The 12,972-nt window shown below is 50.0% G+C and overlaps 1 protein-coding gene across 8 annotated transcripts in view; it reads right to left on the bottom strand.

Annotated features, from left to right (window-relative positions):
• Positions 1–9,743: 9,743 nt before the first annotated feature.
• Positions 9,744–12,972, bottom strand: part of CHST12 (carbohydrate sulfotransferase 12) — a 29,686-nt gene continuing 26,457 nt past the window's right edge. For all 8 annotated transcript variants that reach the window (XM_053557439.1, XM_053557434.1, XM_053557436.1 and 5 more), the window contains one exon: positions 9,744–11,685. In XM_053557439.1, coding sequence (XP_053413414.1) covers positions 10,334–11,602 — 1,269 coding nt within the window. In that variant the 5' untranslated portion in view covers positions 11,603–11,685 and the 3' untranslated portion in view covers positions 9,744–10,333. The remainder of the gene's footprint in view (positions 11,686–12,972) is intronic.

Below are 12,972 nucleotides of genomic sequence, written 5' to 3'. Positions count from 1 at the left end.
TCCAGCCCTCCAATGGTCTGAGGGACAGTGAATTGGCCCCCTGTTTAAAAAGTTTGAGGATGCCTGTCTTAGAGGATCTTAACTCTTTAAAAGCTGAATTTGACTGACTGCAAACCTGTATTAGGATAAGCTTTTGTTTTTGTTCTTACTTGTTTTTAAAGTGGAGATGTAGAAGAAAACATATACCTGTAGGATAATATTTAGAAATAAACATATCCTGGGCGGTGCCTGTGGCTCAGTCGGTAAGGTGCCGGCCCCATATACTGAGGGTGGCGGGTTCAAACCCGGCCCCGGCCAAACTGCAACCAAAAAGTAGCCGGGTGTTGTGGCGGGTGCTTGTAGTCCCAGCTACTCAGGAGGCTGAGGCAAGAGAATCGCTTAAGCCCAGGAGTTGGAGGTTGCTGTGAGCTGTGTGAGGCCACGGCACTCTACCAAGGGCCATAAAGTGAGACTCTGTCTCTAAAAAAAAAAAAAAAAAGAAATAAACATATCCTACATCAAGCACACAAAGTGAATTCAGTGTGAGTTTAAAATGACTTGCTTTTCTTCCAGAGGCTTAAGAAACTTGGACCCCCTTGGGTTACACGCAGAGTTAGGCTTTTTTGGAGTTGTAAACTCCTTAGGTCTTTTCTCTGAAGCTGTACACCCCATGAAGCCTGAGATCAAAGGGCATGCCGCCCTTCCTCAGAGATACAGGCCAGAGGGTTGACTTATGTTTACAACATATTGTCAGAGGTCTATAGGTGCTCTGCCCTGAGGAGAAGACACAGTCATTACTTCATACTGAGTAAACTCAGTGAATGCTTGAAAATATTTTTCCATTAACTCTGTTCCCCTTGTTTACTTTCTTCTTTATGATTTTGTTTACCCACCTGCCCAGAGATTAGTCAGCGTTTAGAAGATGTTTACTGCAAAAGTGATTGTGTTGATGTGGTAACACGATATTTCCTTTTTAGTTGATCTCAGATAGGTAAATTGAGGTAATGGTGAAAATAACAGATAATAGATTAAGTGTTTACGTGACTAGAAGAGTATAAAGTCAAAACCTGGAATAAAGATTTTCGCTACATGCCATCTCATAGTGTGTAGCCTGTTTCTTAATTTAATAATTACAGGAGCGAATTTACACCCACGGCAAAGCTGCTGTTCGTTTGCGTCTCCGGTCACACAACATATACCTAGGATGGATTTTTAGAAAATGAAGTTATTAACAACCATTTTCCCCCCAGAATAGGCCCACACATGACCTGTGCAGAGATGATTAGGATGAGGGTACAAGTCCCTGGGCTGGAAGACTCGATGGCCAGCAGCTCTCCAACGAGAGCCCTTGAAGGTTTGAGGAAAGTGACTTAGCATCAGAACACCTGGGTTCTCGGTAACAGTGTAGCCTCCCCAAATCATCACAGCCTGGGTCTCAGCTTCCCCCTCAGGAAAATGGTACCAATAATCCATTCCATCCCTCTGGTTTAGCCCATGGCTTTATTTTATTTTATTTTATTTATTTATTTTTTTTGGCCGGGGCTGGGTTTGAACCCACAACCTCCGGCATATGGGGCTGGCGCCCTACCCTTCGAGCCACAGGCACCGCCCAAGCCCATGGCTTTAAAATAATCTTTCACAAAATCCCAGAGGTCCCACCAGTATGAATCGTCCTTCTCTGAGAAGTCCTGTATCTAGTTCCAAGTCAGCTTTCTCCTTGGAGTTGACGTTGGTGGGCAGGGACTGCGGGACTCAGATGTGTAGCTGAGGCCAGGCTGAGGGGCTACAGGGAAGGAATGCCCCTTGAAAGGCCAGTTAAAGGAGACTCAAATACATTTGCCTGGGGCCAGGCCTGAGACAGGTTGCCAAGCCTTGTCCAGTCACCAGGACACCCTACCCAGCCCCGTTCCCAATGCACTGCCAGGGCTCTCGCCTCTGGGAGATGTTTCTGGAATGTTTTAGAACCAAAACATTCAGATTTTTCCAACTAAATCTTTTAAAAGCCCAGACCATTTTCAAAACCAATCTACTTTGAAACCCAACACTCTGAAATCTACTTTGCCAATCTGTGCCCCAAAGTTTTGAAACCAAAGTATTCTGGAAACCTACTGGAAGCAGACACTCTGGAAGAAAACCAATTGAAATGGCAAAGCTATGTCATCCAGATTGTTTTTTAAGCCCCCAATTTTTTGTAAACGTCTTTGAAGTAAAAAGCAGTTTCATCAAAGCCAGAGTTTCCACTAGAATTTTCCTGGGAAGAAACTCAGCTGGTGGAAAAAGGCTCACAGAAGAATCAGCTTGCCCCATAGGGACATGCATCGAACCATAGAGGCGTCTGGGTTTCCTTCACACATGCTCTGCCCACCAGGAAAACCCATTCCAAAGCCACATGTCAGAATCCCCATCTTGACTGGGCTGCTTTCTGAAGAGTACAGTTTCTTTCTGGTTTCCAAGTGGGCTCGTGGGAGCCCAGGAACAAGGTGGGGACAGCACAGAGATTCATACTTCAAAATCCTAGCCCGTCCTAGATTTGCCAGTTTTGATCTCTCACTTCTCTTTCTGTTGTCCCCACAAGGACCCTGGCACAGGGCTGTGTCCTGGATCTGGAGGGTGTTGTCAGCTCTCTCCCCTGCCACCCTGGGGCCTGGGGCAGACACACAGGAACTGTGAAGAGTGAAGGACAATGGAGCTACGTGGGAATGCAGAAGCTCTGGGCCAGGGAGGCCGGTGGGATCAGCTATGGTTCACCACGCTGGCTTCTGAAGGACACTGTTTTTCTGGCAGTTTTTCATCTGGTTTGTGTTTTTGTGGCAAAGACAGAAACACTTGTGCTCCTCTTTAACCAGTTCCTGTTTCCTCTGACAGCAGAGTGACCATACTGTTCTGCCAGAAACCATGAGGTGCCAGGTGCTGTCCGCCCAGCATCACCCATCATGGGTCGTTGGAGGGGCTCCTCCTCAAGAATGGTGTCTTGCTCACCATACCACACACATCTGCCCTCTAGGGCAGGGACAATGTGGGGACACCTGATCTTAACCAAGGGGAGGGTTGTGAAGCATCATACATGTGAGAAGATTTAAGGATACAAGCTCAGTTGTGGAGTACCTACTGTCTGCCATGTTCACATCATCCTAGGTAAATATTTGGGCCATTAAAGGAAATGACAATTTGGTACCTCAAAAAGTTAAACATAAATTACCACCCAAGCCAGCGAGTCCACTCCTGGGTATATATCCAAAAGAATCGAAAGTAAGGACTCAGATATGTGCACACCTATGTTCATAGCAGCATTACTCACAATAGCTGAAAGGTGGAAGCCACCCAAGTGTCCACTGATGACTGAATGGATAAGCAAAATGTGGTCCATCCATATAATGGAATATCATTCAGCCTTAGAGAGGGAAATCTTGACACCTGCCACAACATGGATGAAACTTGAGTACTGCTGAGTGAAATCAGCAGTCACAACAGGTCAAATCCTATATGAGTCCACTCATGGGAGGTCTCTAGAGCAGTTGAATTCACAGAGACAGAAAGTAGAGGGGTGGGTGCCAGAGCTGGTGGGGACAGGGTGGAGATGGGGCATTAATGTTTAATGGGGACAGAGTTTGTTTGGGAGGATAAAAGAATTCTGGAGATGGTGGTGATGGTGGTTGTACAACAATGTAAATATGCTTAATGCTCCTGAACTGTATACCTAAAACTAGACAGGATGGTAAATTTTATGATATGTGTATTTTACCATAATTTTTAAAAGAATTAAAATTAACACCAATTGAAACCATCACCACTATCCTAATTCATCCAAGAAAATGCACTTATAAGGCCAACTTTTTTTTCTTATGACAAACCCATTTTCCTAAGCAGGACTCTAGCCATCTTAATGATAAAACGCATGGCAGGTATGGTGGCTCAGGCCTGTAATCTCAGTAATTTGGGAAGCTGAGGTGGGAGGGTAACTTAGGCCAGGAGTTTGAGACCAGACTGAGCAAGAAGAAAAGAAAGAAAACTTAGCCAGGCTTATTGGCATATGCCTGTAGTTTCAGCTGCTTCAGAGGCTGAGGCAGGAGGGTAGCTTGAGCCCTAGAGACAGAGGTGCCACAGATAGAGCTATGCTTGTGCCACCACACTCCAGCCCAAGTCAAAGAGCATGACCCTGTCTTAAAACTAACCAACCACCCCCAAAAGCTTTACTCTTGTTATTTTACTAAATGAAAAATTATTTTCAAGTTTCCTGATACGAATTAAATTTTTCTGAGGACAAAGTCACTGCTGGCCAGTCCTGCTCCCTGGACACGGATCCCTGGGTCTTGCTGGTGAGCGTACAGTAAGGGGCAGCTGTCCTACCCTTTGCCTCTGGGTGGCCCAGATGCTGGCCCCGACATCGTGCATCCAGTAAGGCTCCACATGATCTGTCCCTCTCATCTGGTCTCTCTTGAGCCCTATGAGAATTCTCTGGACAAGCCTGGCCGGCCTCTGCTGCTTGAGCAGCATGCAGCCGCCACACTCTGAACCTCTTGAAACATTATGAGCAAAACATCAGCTGGAGCCCAGAGGCACAGCGCATCGCTGCTAAGCAAGGCTGAGTTTTTTGATGGCGCTTACAGGAGAAACAACGCCTGACTTTATCCAGGGATTTCCAAGTGCACTAAGAAGCACTGACTTAGACTTAACTACCACTCATGAGGAGGCCATGTCACATGGCTGTAGAAATGACTGCACAAGAAATGTTGGCAGATCTTCTACCCCGTAACCAACCCAAAGTGAGATACAAGCTCCAGGCCTCTTTGTTCTACAGCTTATTCCTGAGCGGTAAGTTTTGAGTGTGTAGGAACTTTTCTGTTAGTGTGAAGATGTGCTCCCATCAAAGAGAGAAAGTGACTGCAAGTATAAAAAGTGTATTCACAAACCAGCTGGCCTGATACTCTGCGCTACTCTCTGGCTGACCACTGGGCCTGTGCTGTGTCCTCCTCCACACCCAGGAACGTCGTCTGGTCTCCACAGTCTAGGACAGGGCCACTCATCCCTAAGCCCAGGCTAAGTGTGCCCTGTCCCCAATGCATTGAGGCATTTGTGGATTCTATGAGTTCAGGTCAAATACTGCCCCAAAGCCCTAAGCTAGAATATTTTTTTTTTGAAACAGAGTCTCACTTTGGCACCCTCGGTAGAGTGTCATGATGTCATAGCTCACAGCAATCTCAAACTCATGGGCTCGAAGGATCCTCTTGCCTCAGCCTCCTATAGGAGGGACTGAGGCTGGGACTATAGGCACCCTGCAACAATGCCCGGCTATTTTTAGAGATGAGGTCTCGCTCTTGCTCAGGCTGGTCTCCAACTCCTGAGCTTAGGCAATCCACCTAACTCGGCCTCCCAAAGTGCTAGGATTTTTTTCCTTACTCATAAGTTTAAGGCATCCAAAGTGCTAGGATTATAGGCGTGAGCCATCATGCCCAGACTCCTAAGCTAGAATTTTCAAATCCACCCCTCCAAACACACACACTCACAGCCAGATTCTTATCAGTACTTCTAAACCCAAGACTAAAGTGCAGAAGGAGATGAGACAGTCGGTGTCCAGTCATCACTGTGAAAGTCAACAGACCCTCGCCAGAGGAGCATGATGGGACCGTTAATGATGAACACTCTCCAGATGCCACCAGGACAGCCAAGTGGGTTCACTTCAGACAGGCCTGCAGGACTTTTGGCCCCGATCAGTGCCACCCAGGACAAACGTGGGGTTGAATTCAAACCAGGTGTCACTTCTGCATTGGCTTCCCTCGCGATGGTGCATGAAGAAATTATTCCTATGGGAAAAACATCCCATATTCTCCAGTTAATTTCCCTACTGGTTTGAACTGGTATCCCAGTAAGGGATCTTTGCCCCTGTCATCAGGTCTTGGCAGAGTAAGAAAACATTTAAAAATCTCATGCTAATAAATCCTGGTGTCCACATGAGCAATAATCAGCACCATCCTGGGTGGTGGGGCTTCTCTCTTCACCAACGGCACTTCTTCATCCTTGCTTATCAAACGGCAGTGTATTCCTATCTTTGGATCCTGTGTGTTAAATGTAGAAATCCAAGTCAAATTAACTGAAGTAAGTGGGATTCACTGGTCCCCACACCTGAGAAGTGCAGGTGTACCTGGCTTCTGGTGCTGGCATCACACAGCCCTACTTCCCTCAGCAGTTGGACTTGGTCTTGGGAGGGCTGTTCTGGGAGGGGCAGAGCCAGTCCAAATATCTGGATTTCCATCCCCTTAAAACCCTTTCCAAAGATTCCCCACAAAGGGCACTAGGTCCTAAGGGGCAGAGTCCCATCTACATCAACCACAGGAGCCACCACTTGGGTGCTTCTATCCTCCAGCCTGGCAGGCATCCTGTCAGCCTCCAAGGAGGGAGAGGGAGGGGGAGGACAAGTGTGCAGATGAAACACAGAATGTCTCCTTCAAGTCTCCATGCCACAGCTCTCTTTAGGAGAGGCATTTGAACATTCTTAGGTTAATGATATCATGCTATCCAAGTCTCACCTTTTCTCATTTTAGGTGTTGGGGTGTGAGTGGGCAGATAAGGAGGGAAGGCTTACAAACACGTGAGCAAACATTGCCCTGGATAACTGCTTGGGAGCAGACCTAGCATGGTGTTTGCATCCCTGGGTGGGGTGGGGTGGGGTGGGGGGCGGGGGCTGCGGTCCCTGTGATATTTGGGAGCCTGTTATTCTTCAGGGTGGAGCCACTGATGAGAACAGATTGTCCCAAGCTCTCTGCCAAGGGTGTCATGCCGCTTCCCGGAGCTGCTGTCCCACCCGAGCAAGCGAAGACACATGGAGGCAAGAAAGTTCCACCAGGAAACTGGGCTTCCTCCCAGAAATGCCTCAGGAGCAGGCTCTAGGGATATAAATTTGTTCCCAAAGTCCTGCCACAGGGACATACTTGGTGCCACACTGAACAAACAAGGCTGGTGCTGCTGGTCTAGAGTTAAGTCCCCACAAAATTGAGTCCAGCGAGGGCCAGGCTGCCCTGCATTCACTCTCCACCCCAGCTAGAGCCCTCATAGCCACTTGCCTGGGTATGGGAGACAGGGAAAGGAAGAGACATGGCCACCCAGACCCTGGTGGCAGGGTTCCTCCTGGCAAGTCTGTGGAAGGGGACACAGAACACAGCAGTTCCCATTGCTTCTGGGAGAAGGAAAGGTGTCCGTGAAAAGTGAAGAGAATTGGCTCGGTGCCTGTGGCTCCAGCAGATAAAGTGCCAGCCACATACACCTGAGCTAGTGGGTTCGAATCCAGCCCAGGCTGCCAAACAACAATGACGGCTGTAACCAAAAAATATCTAGGTGTAGTGGCAGGCACCTGTAGTCCCAGCTACTTGGGAGGCTGAGGCAAGAGAATCACTTAAGCCCATGAGTTGGAGGTTGCTGTGAGCTAAGATGCCATGGCACTCTACCCAGGGTGACAGTTTGAGGCTCTGTCTCAAAAAAAAAAAAAAAGAAAAGTGAAGAGAATATAAGAGGAGGACAAAAAGATACATTATCATTATGGTTCCCCAAGAAGGACAGCGGTTACCTTCTAAGCCCCATAATGTGGTGCTTAGAAAGGTCAGAGGGAACATATCCCAAGTCCCACGTCTTTAGGGCAGTCCCCAGACCTCCCAAGCCCCCGACACCATGATGAATATTCGGAGAAAAGGACGGATCCCTCCTAGCTCACAGGCTGGATTGGGGCTCGGATGGCATCGTTCATTCATTGATTCATGAATAGTCACCAAGTGCCCATGGCAGGCCAGCATGGCTCCAGGCACCAGGCAAATGGGAAAGAGACCCATGACGTGTCACATGTCAGCCAACCAGGATGCATCATTGCTGTCTGAGAGCATGGATCCCCACAGCTGGAGGGCAGAGAACAGACTGAAGGAATTTTAAGTTTGTAGAATTTTCTGATTATATGATACCAAAATTTAAAATATGTATAGTTTGTTTTAGCAGAAAAGAAAATAGCCAAATTCCTCTATAAGATATGGTACCATGGACTAGGGAAATGGCACAGAATTAGAAGAAGCGAGTTCTGCCCTTGAAACCTCCCCCTCCTGGAGCCATCTTCCCCTGGCACCAGGACTTTCTCTGCCAGCACATCTTGGCCCAGGTGTGGTGGCCCCGACCAGGTCCAAGAATCTAGCAGGTATGTGCACATGGCTGGCACCATGTCATGGTATCCAAGTCTCACAAGCAGCTTGCTGCTGCCTGCTAAGTGAAATCTCAACTCCCAGGCCTGCTGGTCAGTGAGACCCCACAGACACTATACTCTCTGCTTCTCCCCTCACAAGGCCCACCACATCTCCATCCCCAAGGGAGGTGGTCAAGTGCACAGGCTCTGGAGTCCACCTGGACTCAGTTCCTCACTATATCTCATCTCTCTATCCAGTGTCCTCACCAGAGAAAAGGACACTAATGACACAGATTTCAGAGTGGAGCTGAAATGCCAACACAAATCACAGTCACCACCCATCTTTACAAACACACCCCGAGTTCTGCTGATGTCATACGCTCCACCTCAGAGGTCCGAGTCTCACCTCTCCTGCCGATCCAGCTCAAAGGCTACCTTTCAGGAGCCGCTCACTCTGCACATCGTCTTGAGGGTGTTCTACTTCACTGACCCTGATCAGTGGTTTCCTGCCTGGTCTCACAACCTGACTGCAGAGATCCTCCACGGCACAGCCACCTTGTCCAGGCGGTGACCAGCAATGGCCACACAATGCAGCATCCCTGGCACCAAAGATAATTGCTGAAGGAAAAAGGGACCCAACAGATGTCACAGTGAGGATGGCTCTTCAGAAATTATTTTAACACTGGACTTTTCAAGTGTGAATATCTTTGCTATTGACTATTTGAAAGAAAGGGAAATTTCAAAAAGGAAGGTGGTGGAGGGTCCTTACTAACAAAAGCAATCAATGTAACCCGGTTCTGTACACTCTCAATGAATCTCCAACAATTAAAAAATAAAAATAAAAAAAAAAAGGAAGGTGGTGGCCAGGCAAGGTGGCACATCTCCTATCTACAATCCCAGCACTCCAGGAGGCTGAAAGAGTTCAAGAGTTCCAAACCAGCCTGAGAAAAATTGAGGCCCCCCTCTGTACAAAATACAGAAAAAATCAGCCAGACATGGGCACCTGTAGTCTCAGCTACTCAGGAGGATGAGGCAGGAGGATCACTTGAGGCCAGGAATTTGCCCCTGCAGTGAGCTATAATGATGCTGCTGCTGCACTCCAGCCTGGCTGACAGAGAAAGACCCTGTCTCTTAAAAAAAAAAAAAATAGGCAGGTAGCTGGTTCCTAACACTATGGAGGCCTAGTTGGATGACCACTCAGAGGCCTCAGGCCTCTCCTGGAGCCTAAGAAATGAAGACACTCCACATAGAAAATGTGGGGTGACAATGTCTTGACTGGGCACGTTCAGTCCACCGTTTAGGGACTGGGCAGTAGTGACCAAACACTGCAGACAAAGATGATGAGGCCAGGCATGATGCCCATCACCACAAAATGACTGCCACTGTCTTATGGATTATAGGTTAAAAGGCTGAACTACAAAGGAACTTGAAGCAGATATTTAAAAAGCCTTCTCTGGTACCTTCCTGCACCAGCACGACACTTTCACCACGTCGGGGCCCATCAAACCTGAGGGCAAAGACACTGAGCCAACCCCACCAGCCAGCCTCCGTCACAGAGATGTTGGATGTCACTGCCTAACATCCTCCAGGGACAAATGCCAATCCACGTTCCTGCTAACCACAGATTTTAATGGCCGCAACTCAAATGAGACACTGACAAGAACGGCTGGGCTGGAAACCCTGCTTCTGTAGCCCCAACTGCATAGTCCAGCTTACCTCGGACTTGATCTCACATAGAAAGCCCTGAAAATTTGACAACTTTACCTTTTCTAATACATCCCTTAATAAAAGAACTTTCACTTCTGAAGGATTTATCTGTTACCCTTGTAAAAACACAGGCTCCTCTCTTCCTTGGATGACAACTAGGGACCCTTAAGGCCAGACCCTCCCCACAGCAGGTGTCGCTGAACCAGAATGACCATGAGAGAGCACACAGGGCAGCAGGGACACTTTACTCCAGAGGTTCCTCCCACGTTTTCATATTAAATATCTGAAATATATTAATCTTAAAAAAAATATCAACACAGTACTCAGTGAATAGAGGCAGTGGAGTAAACAAGATGTCCAGATCGTAAAATCGTAGGTCATGTAAAAAACTGGAGTGTGTGTGGGGTTGACTCTGGGTTTTCCAGCTGCTTCTGGACAGGCACACCGCGACCTTTGCAGGCCAAACCCAGAGGGACGCGTGAAGTCGCAGGCTCAGTCTCGGAGGAGATTCTCAGGCTTGGGGTAGCCAAAGAGAACAAAGTCAGCCTCGTAGAGTTTGTACAGCTGCTGTCGCCAGGCCAGAGGGATCTTGGAAAACCAGTCCTCCTCCCAGCTACTGGCAGTTCTGTTCCGGTAGCTGGGTGGGAAGTGCAGGCGCCTGTCAACCCGGAGGAGCCGCAGGAGCTGGGAGGCGTCCTCGTCCAGCGTCTCCAGCTTGCCCACGAAATCATAGTCAATCTGGCACGGGTGGCAGAGGCGGTACACCTGCCGCCAGTGCTCATTGAAGGGCGCCAGCCGCTCGGTGTGCGGGTCCAGCAGGTACTGGATGAAGTTGGCGAAGGAAACCCTGAGGCCGGCGCTGAAGGCCTCGCTGACCGAGGCCGGCAGGCTGGTGTGGTTGGCGTATAGCCGCAGCATGGGCACAGCGAACTTGCGGTAGAATTCTTCGTTCTCCAGCTCGAACTTGCTGCGGAAGGCAGAGATGAGGCGCACGAAGGGGTCGCGCACGAAGAGGAACTTGGTATACTTCTTCAGCTTGATCTTCATGAGGTGGCGGGAGAACTTGCCGTAGCGGCGCCAGAACTTGTTGAAGGTCAGGTGGGTGCTGGAGTTGTGCACGTGCTCCCGCGGGATGTCCAGGGGGTCGCGGTAGGGCGCGCCCTGGTCCAGCAGGCTCTCGCTCAGCACGATCATCACACGCTTCCAGTTGGTGCAGGCCACCTTGGGCACATAGCAGTAGATGACACCGTGGCGGTCGTCCACAATGAGGTGGTTCAGCTCGTAGTTGGGGATGTCGTCGAAAGAGCGCTCCTTGGTAGGAAAGGCCAGGCTGGCGTTGGCGCAGGAGGCCCGCAGAACGCGCCTGCGCTCGGCCTGCTGCTGGCCTTGGTCAGGGCTCTGCCCGGAGTCGTGGGGGGACCAGTCATAGCCCCTCACGCTCTCCTCCTGACGGCTCAGCGCAGGCCGGCTGGAGGCTGGCACAGGAGGCTGCTCCTCTGTCTTCCTTCTGGAAAGGTCGCTCTGCTTCACACCGGAGCTAAGCAGCTTGTCCATAAACTCATCCACTTCCGCGTCCGCAGCCACCTCCAGCTCCTCCCCCTGCCTGGGGGTGGGGAGGGACCCCAGAGGGTGTGGCCTGGAGAAGGACGTGTGCAAGTAGAAGTGGGCGGTTCCCACATTGTCCCAGTACACGATGATGAGCAGGATCATGAGGACCGACCCCAGAGCCAGCCACACCCGGAAGAGCCGGGGCTTGGCCATGCTGCCCTGCTGGCCCTGCTGGGGCCCTAGAGGGTCGGCTCACTGCAGCTTCCTGGAGAGAAAGGACATTGCCTTGGAGGAACCTGGAGGGGCAGCAACAGACTGAATTAAAGATTAAGACCCAGCAAGCATCTCCTCCCTCAGACTTCTGCTTTCTGATCAGTCAGGGATTGAGGGGCCTCAAACCCCACTCCATCACCAGCCCTGCCCTCCCCGCCTGGCACCTGGCTAAGGGCTCTGCCTCTTGGTGCAATATGATCAGTGCTGCTCAGAAGACCCAAAGCACAAGAGGGACCAAGAGGGAAGTGAGATGCCATGAGCACAATGAAAGAGAGGGGGCAATGGGGCAGGGGCCAGGCACTCCAAGGCACAGACACTCCCAAAGAGCAGTAATGGGGAAACACAATAACAAGGAGACTAAAGCTCAAGGTTACAGAGATGCTGAAGACAGCCCAGCCCCAATACCCCCTCCTGTGTACACTCAGACCCCAACAAACAGGTGAAGGCTGGGCCCTGCACCTGGCTATGAGGAGGCAGCACAGCATGCCTCCTAATTTGTCTGCGCCCTCCAGGGGAAAGGGAGACTGCATAAGGCAAGTGGACACCTGAGGCCTGCCTGGCTGCTGGGATGGGTCTGCATGAACACTCTCTAGGCCCAAGGGCCCCATAAGCATCCTCGGGGGGCACCCACCAGTAGCAGTCCCACAGGAGAATTATAGGGACAACTGCCTGATCTCTAGCAACAGAATGGGCAATTCCAGGTGACAGCTCCTAAGAGCCTGCGGGTCCCCATGCTAAAGGCAGATAGGCCAGTAGGAGACACATAGGCCAGATGACGACAGACGTATAGCTATTTAAACCTCCAATAAAGGCTGAGGACCCCTGGTCATTGTCCAGATTGGCAGTGCAGAGTCCTCCACACCTGGCTGAGCCTGTCCGACAAACATTGAGCACAATGCCAGGAACATCACAGGAAACAAGATACTGTCTCAGGTCACCTGTGTAGGTGGTGAACACTGACTAAGCTGTGGGTTCAGAGGTGAGATGCCCACATCAGTGCCTGCAGTGCCCTAGCTGGCTACACTCCCAGTTCCATCAAGACAAAGGAGCCCACTCCTCCCAGCTTCTCCCTCCTACAACTTTAAACTATGGGTGTAACAACAAACTTCAGGAAGACTTTGGAAGGTGGAAAGAAGGCTGGGGACCTGGGGGCTCAAGGAGTGACCAGGGTTGAGCTTTCTGGGTTCCTTGTCTCCCATATACACAGGACAGACCTGTAGAAGCTCTGACCCCAACCCATCATCAGGCACAGATGGAAGCATCTCCAGGAAAAGCCTGCTTCCCTGGCCAAGGGGCAGGCAGGGCAGGGT

This window comes from Nycticebus coucang, chromosome 12 (assembly GCF_027406575.1).
Source record: "Nycticebus coucang isolate mNycCou1 chromosome 12, mNycCou1.pri, whole genome shotgun sequence".
Lineage (NCBI taxonomy): Eukaryota > Metazoa > Chordata > Mammalia > Primates > Lorisidae > Nycticebus > Nycticebus coucang.
This window is presented reverse-complemented; position numbering and strand designations above follow the sequence as displayed.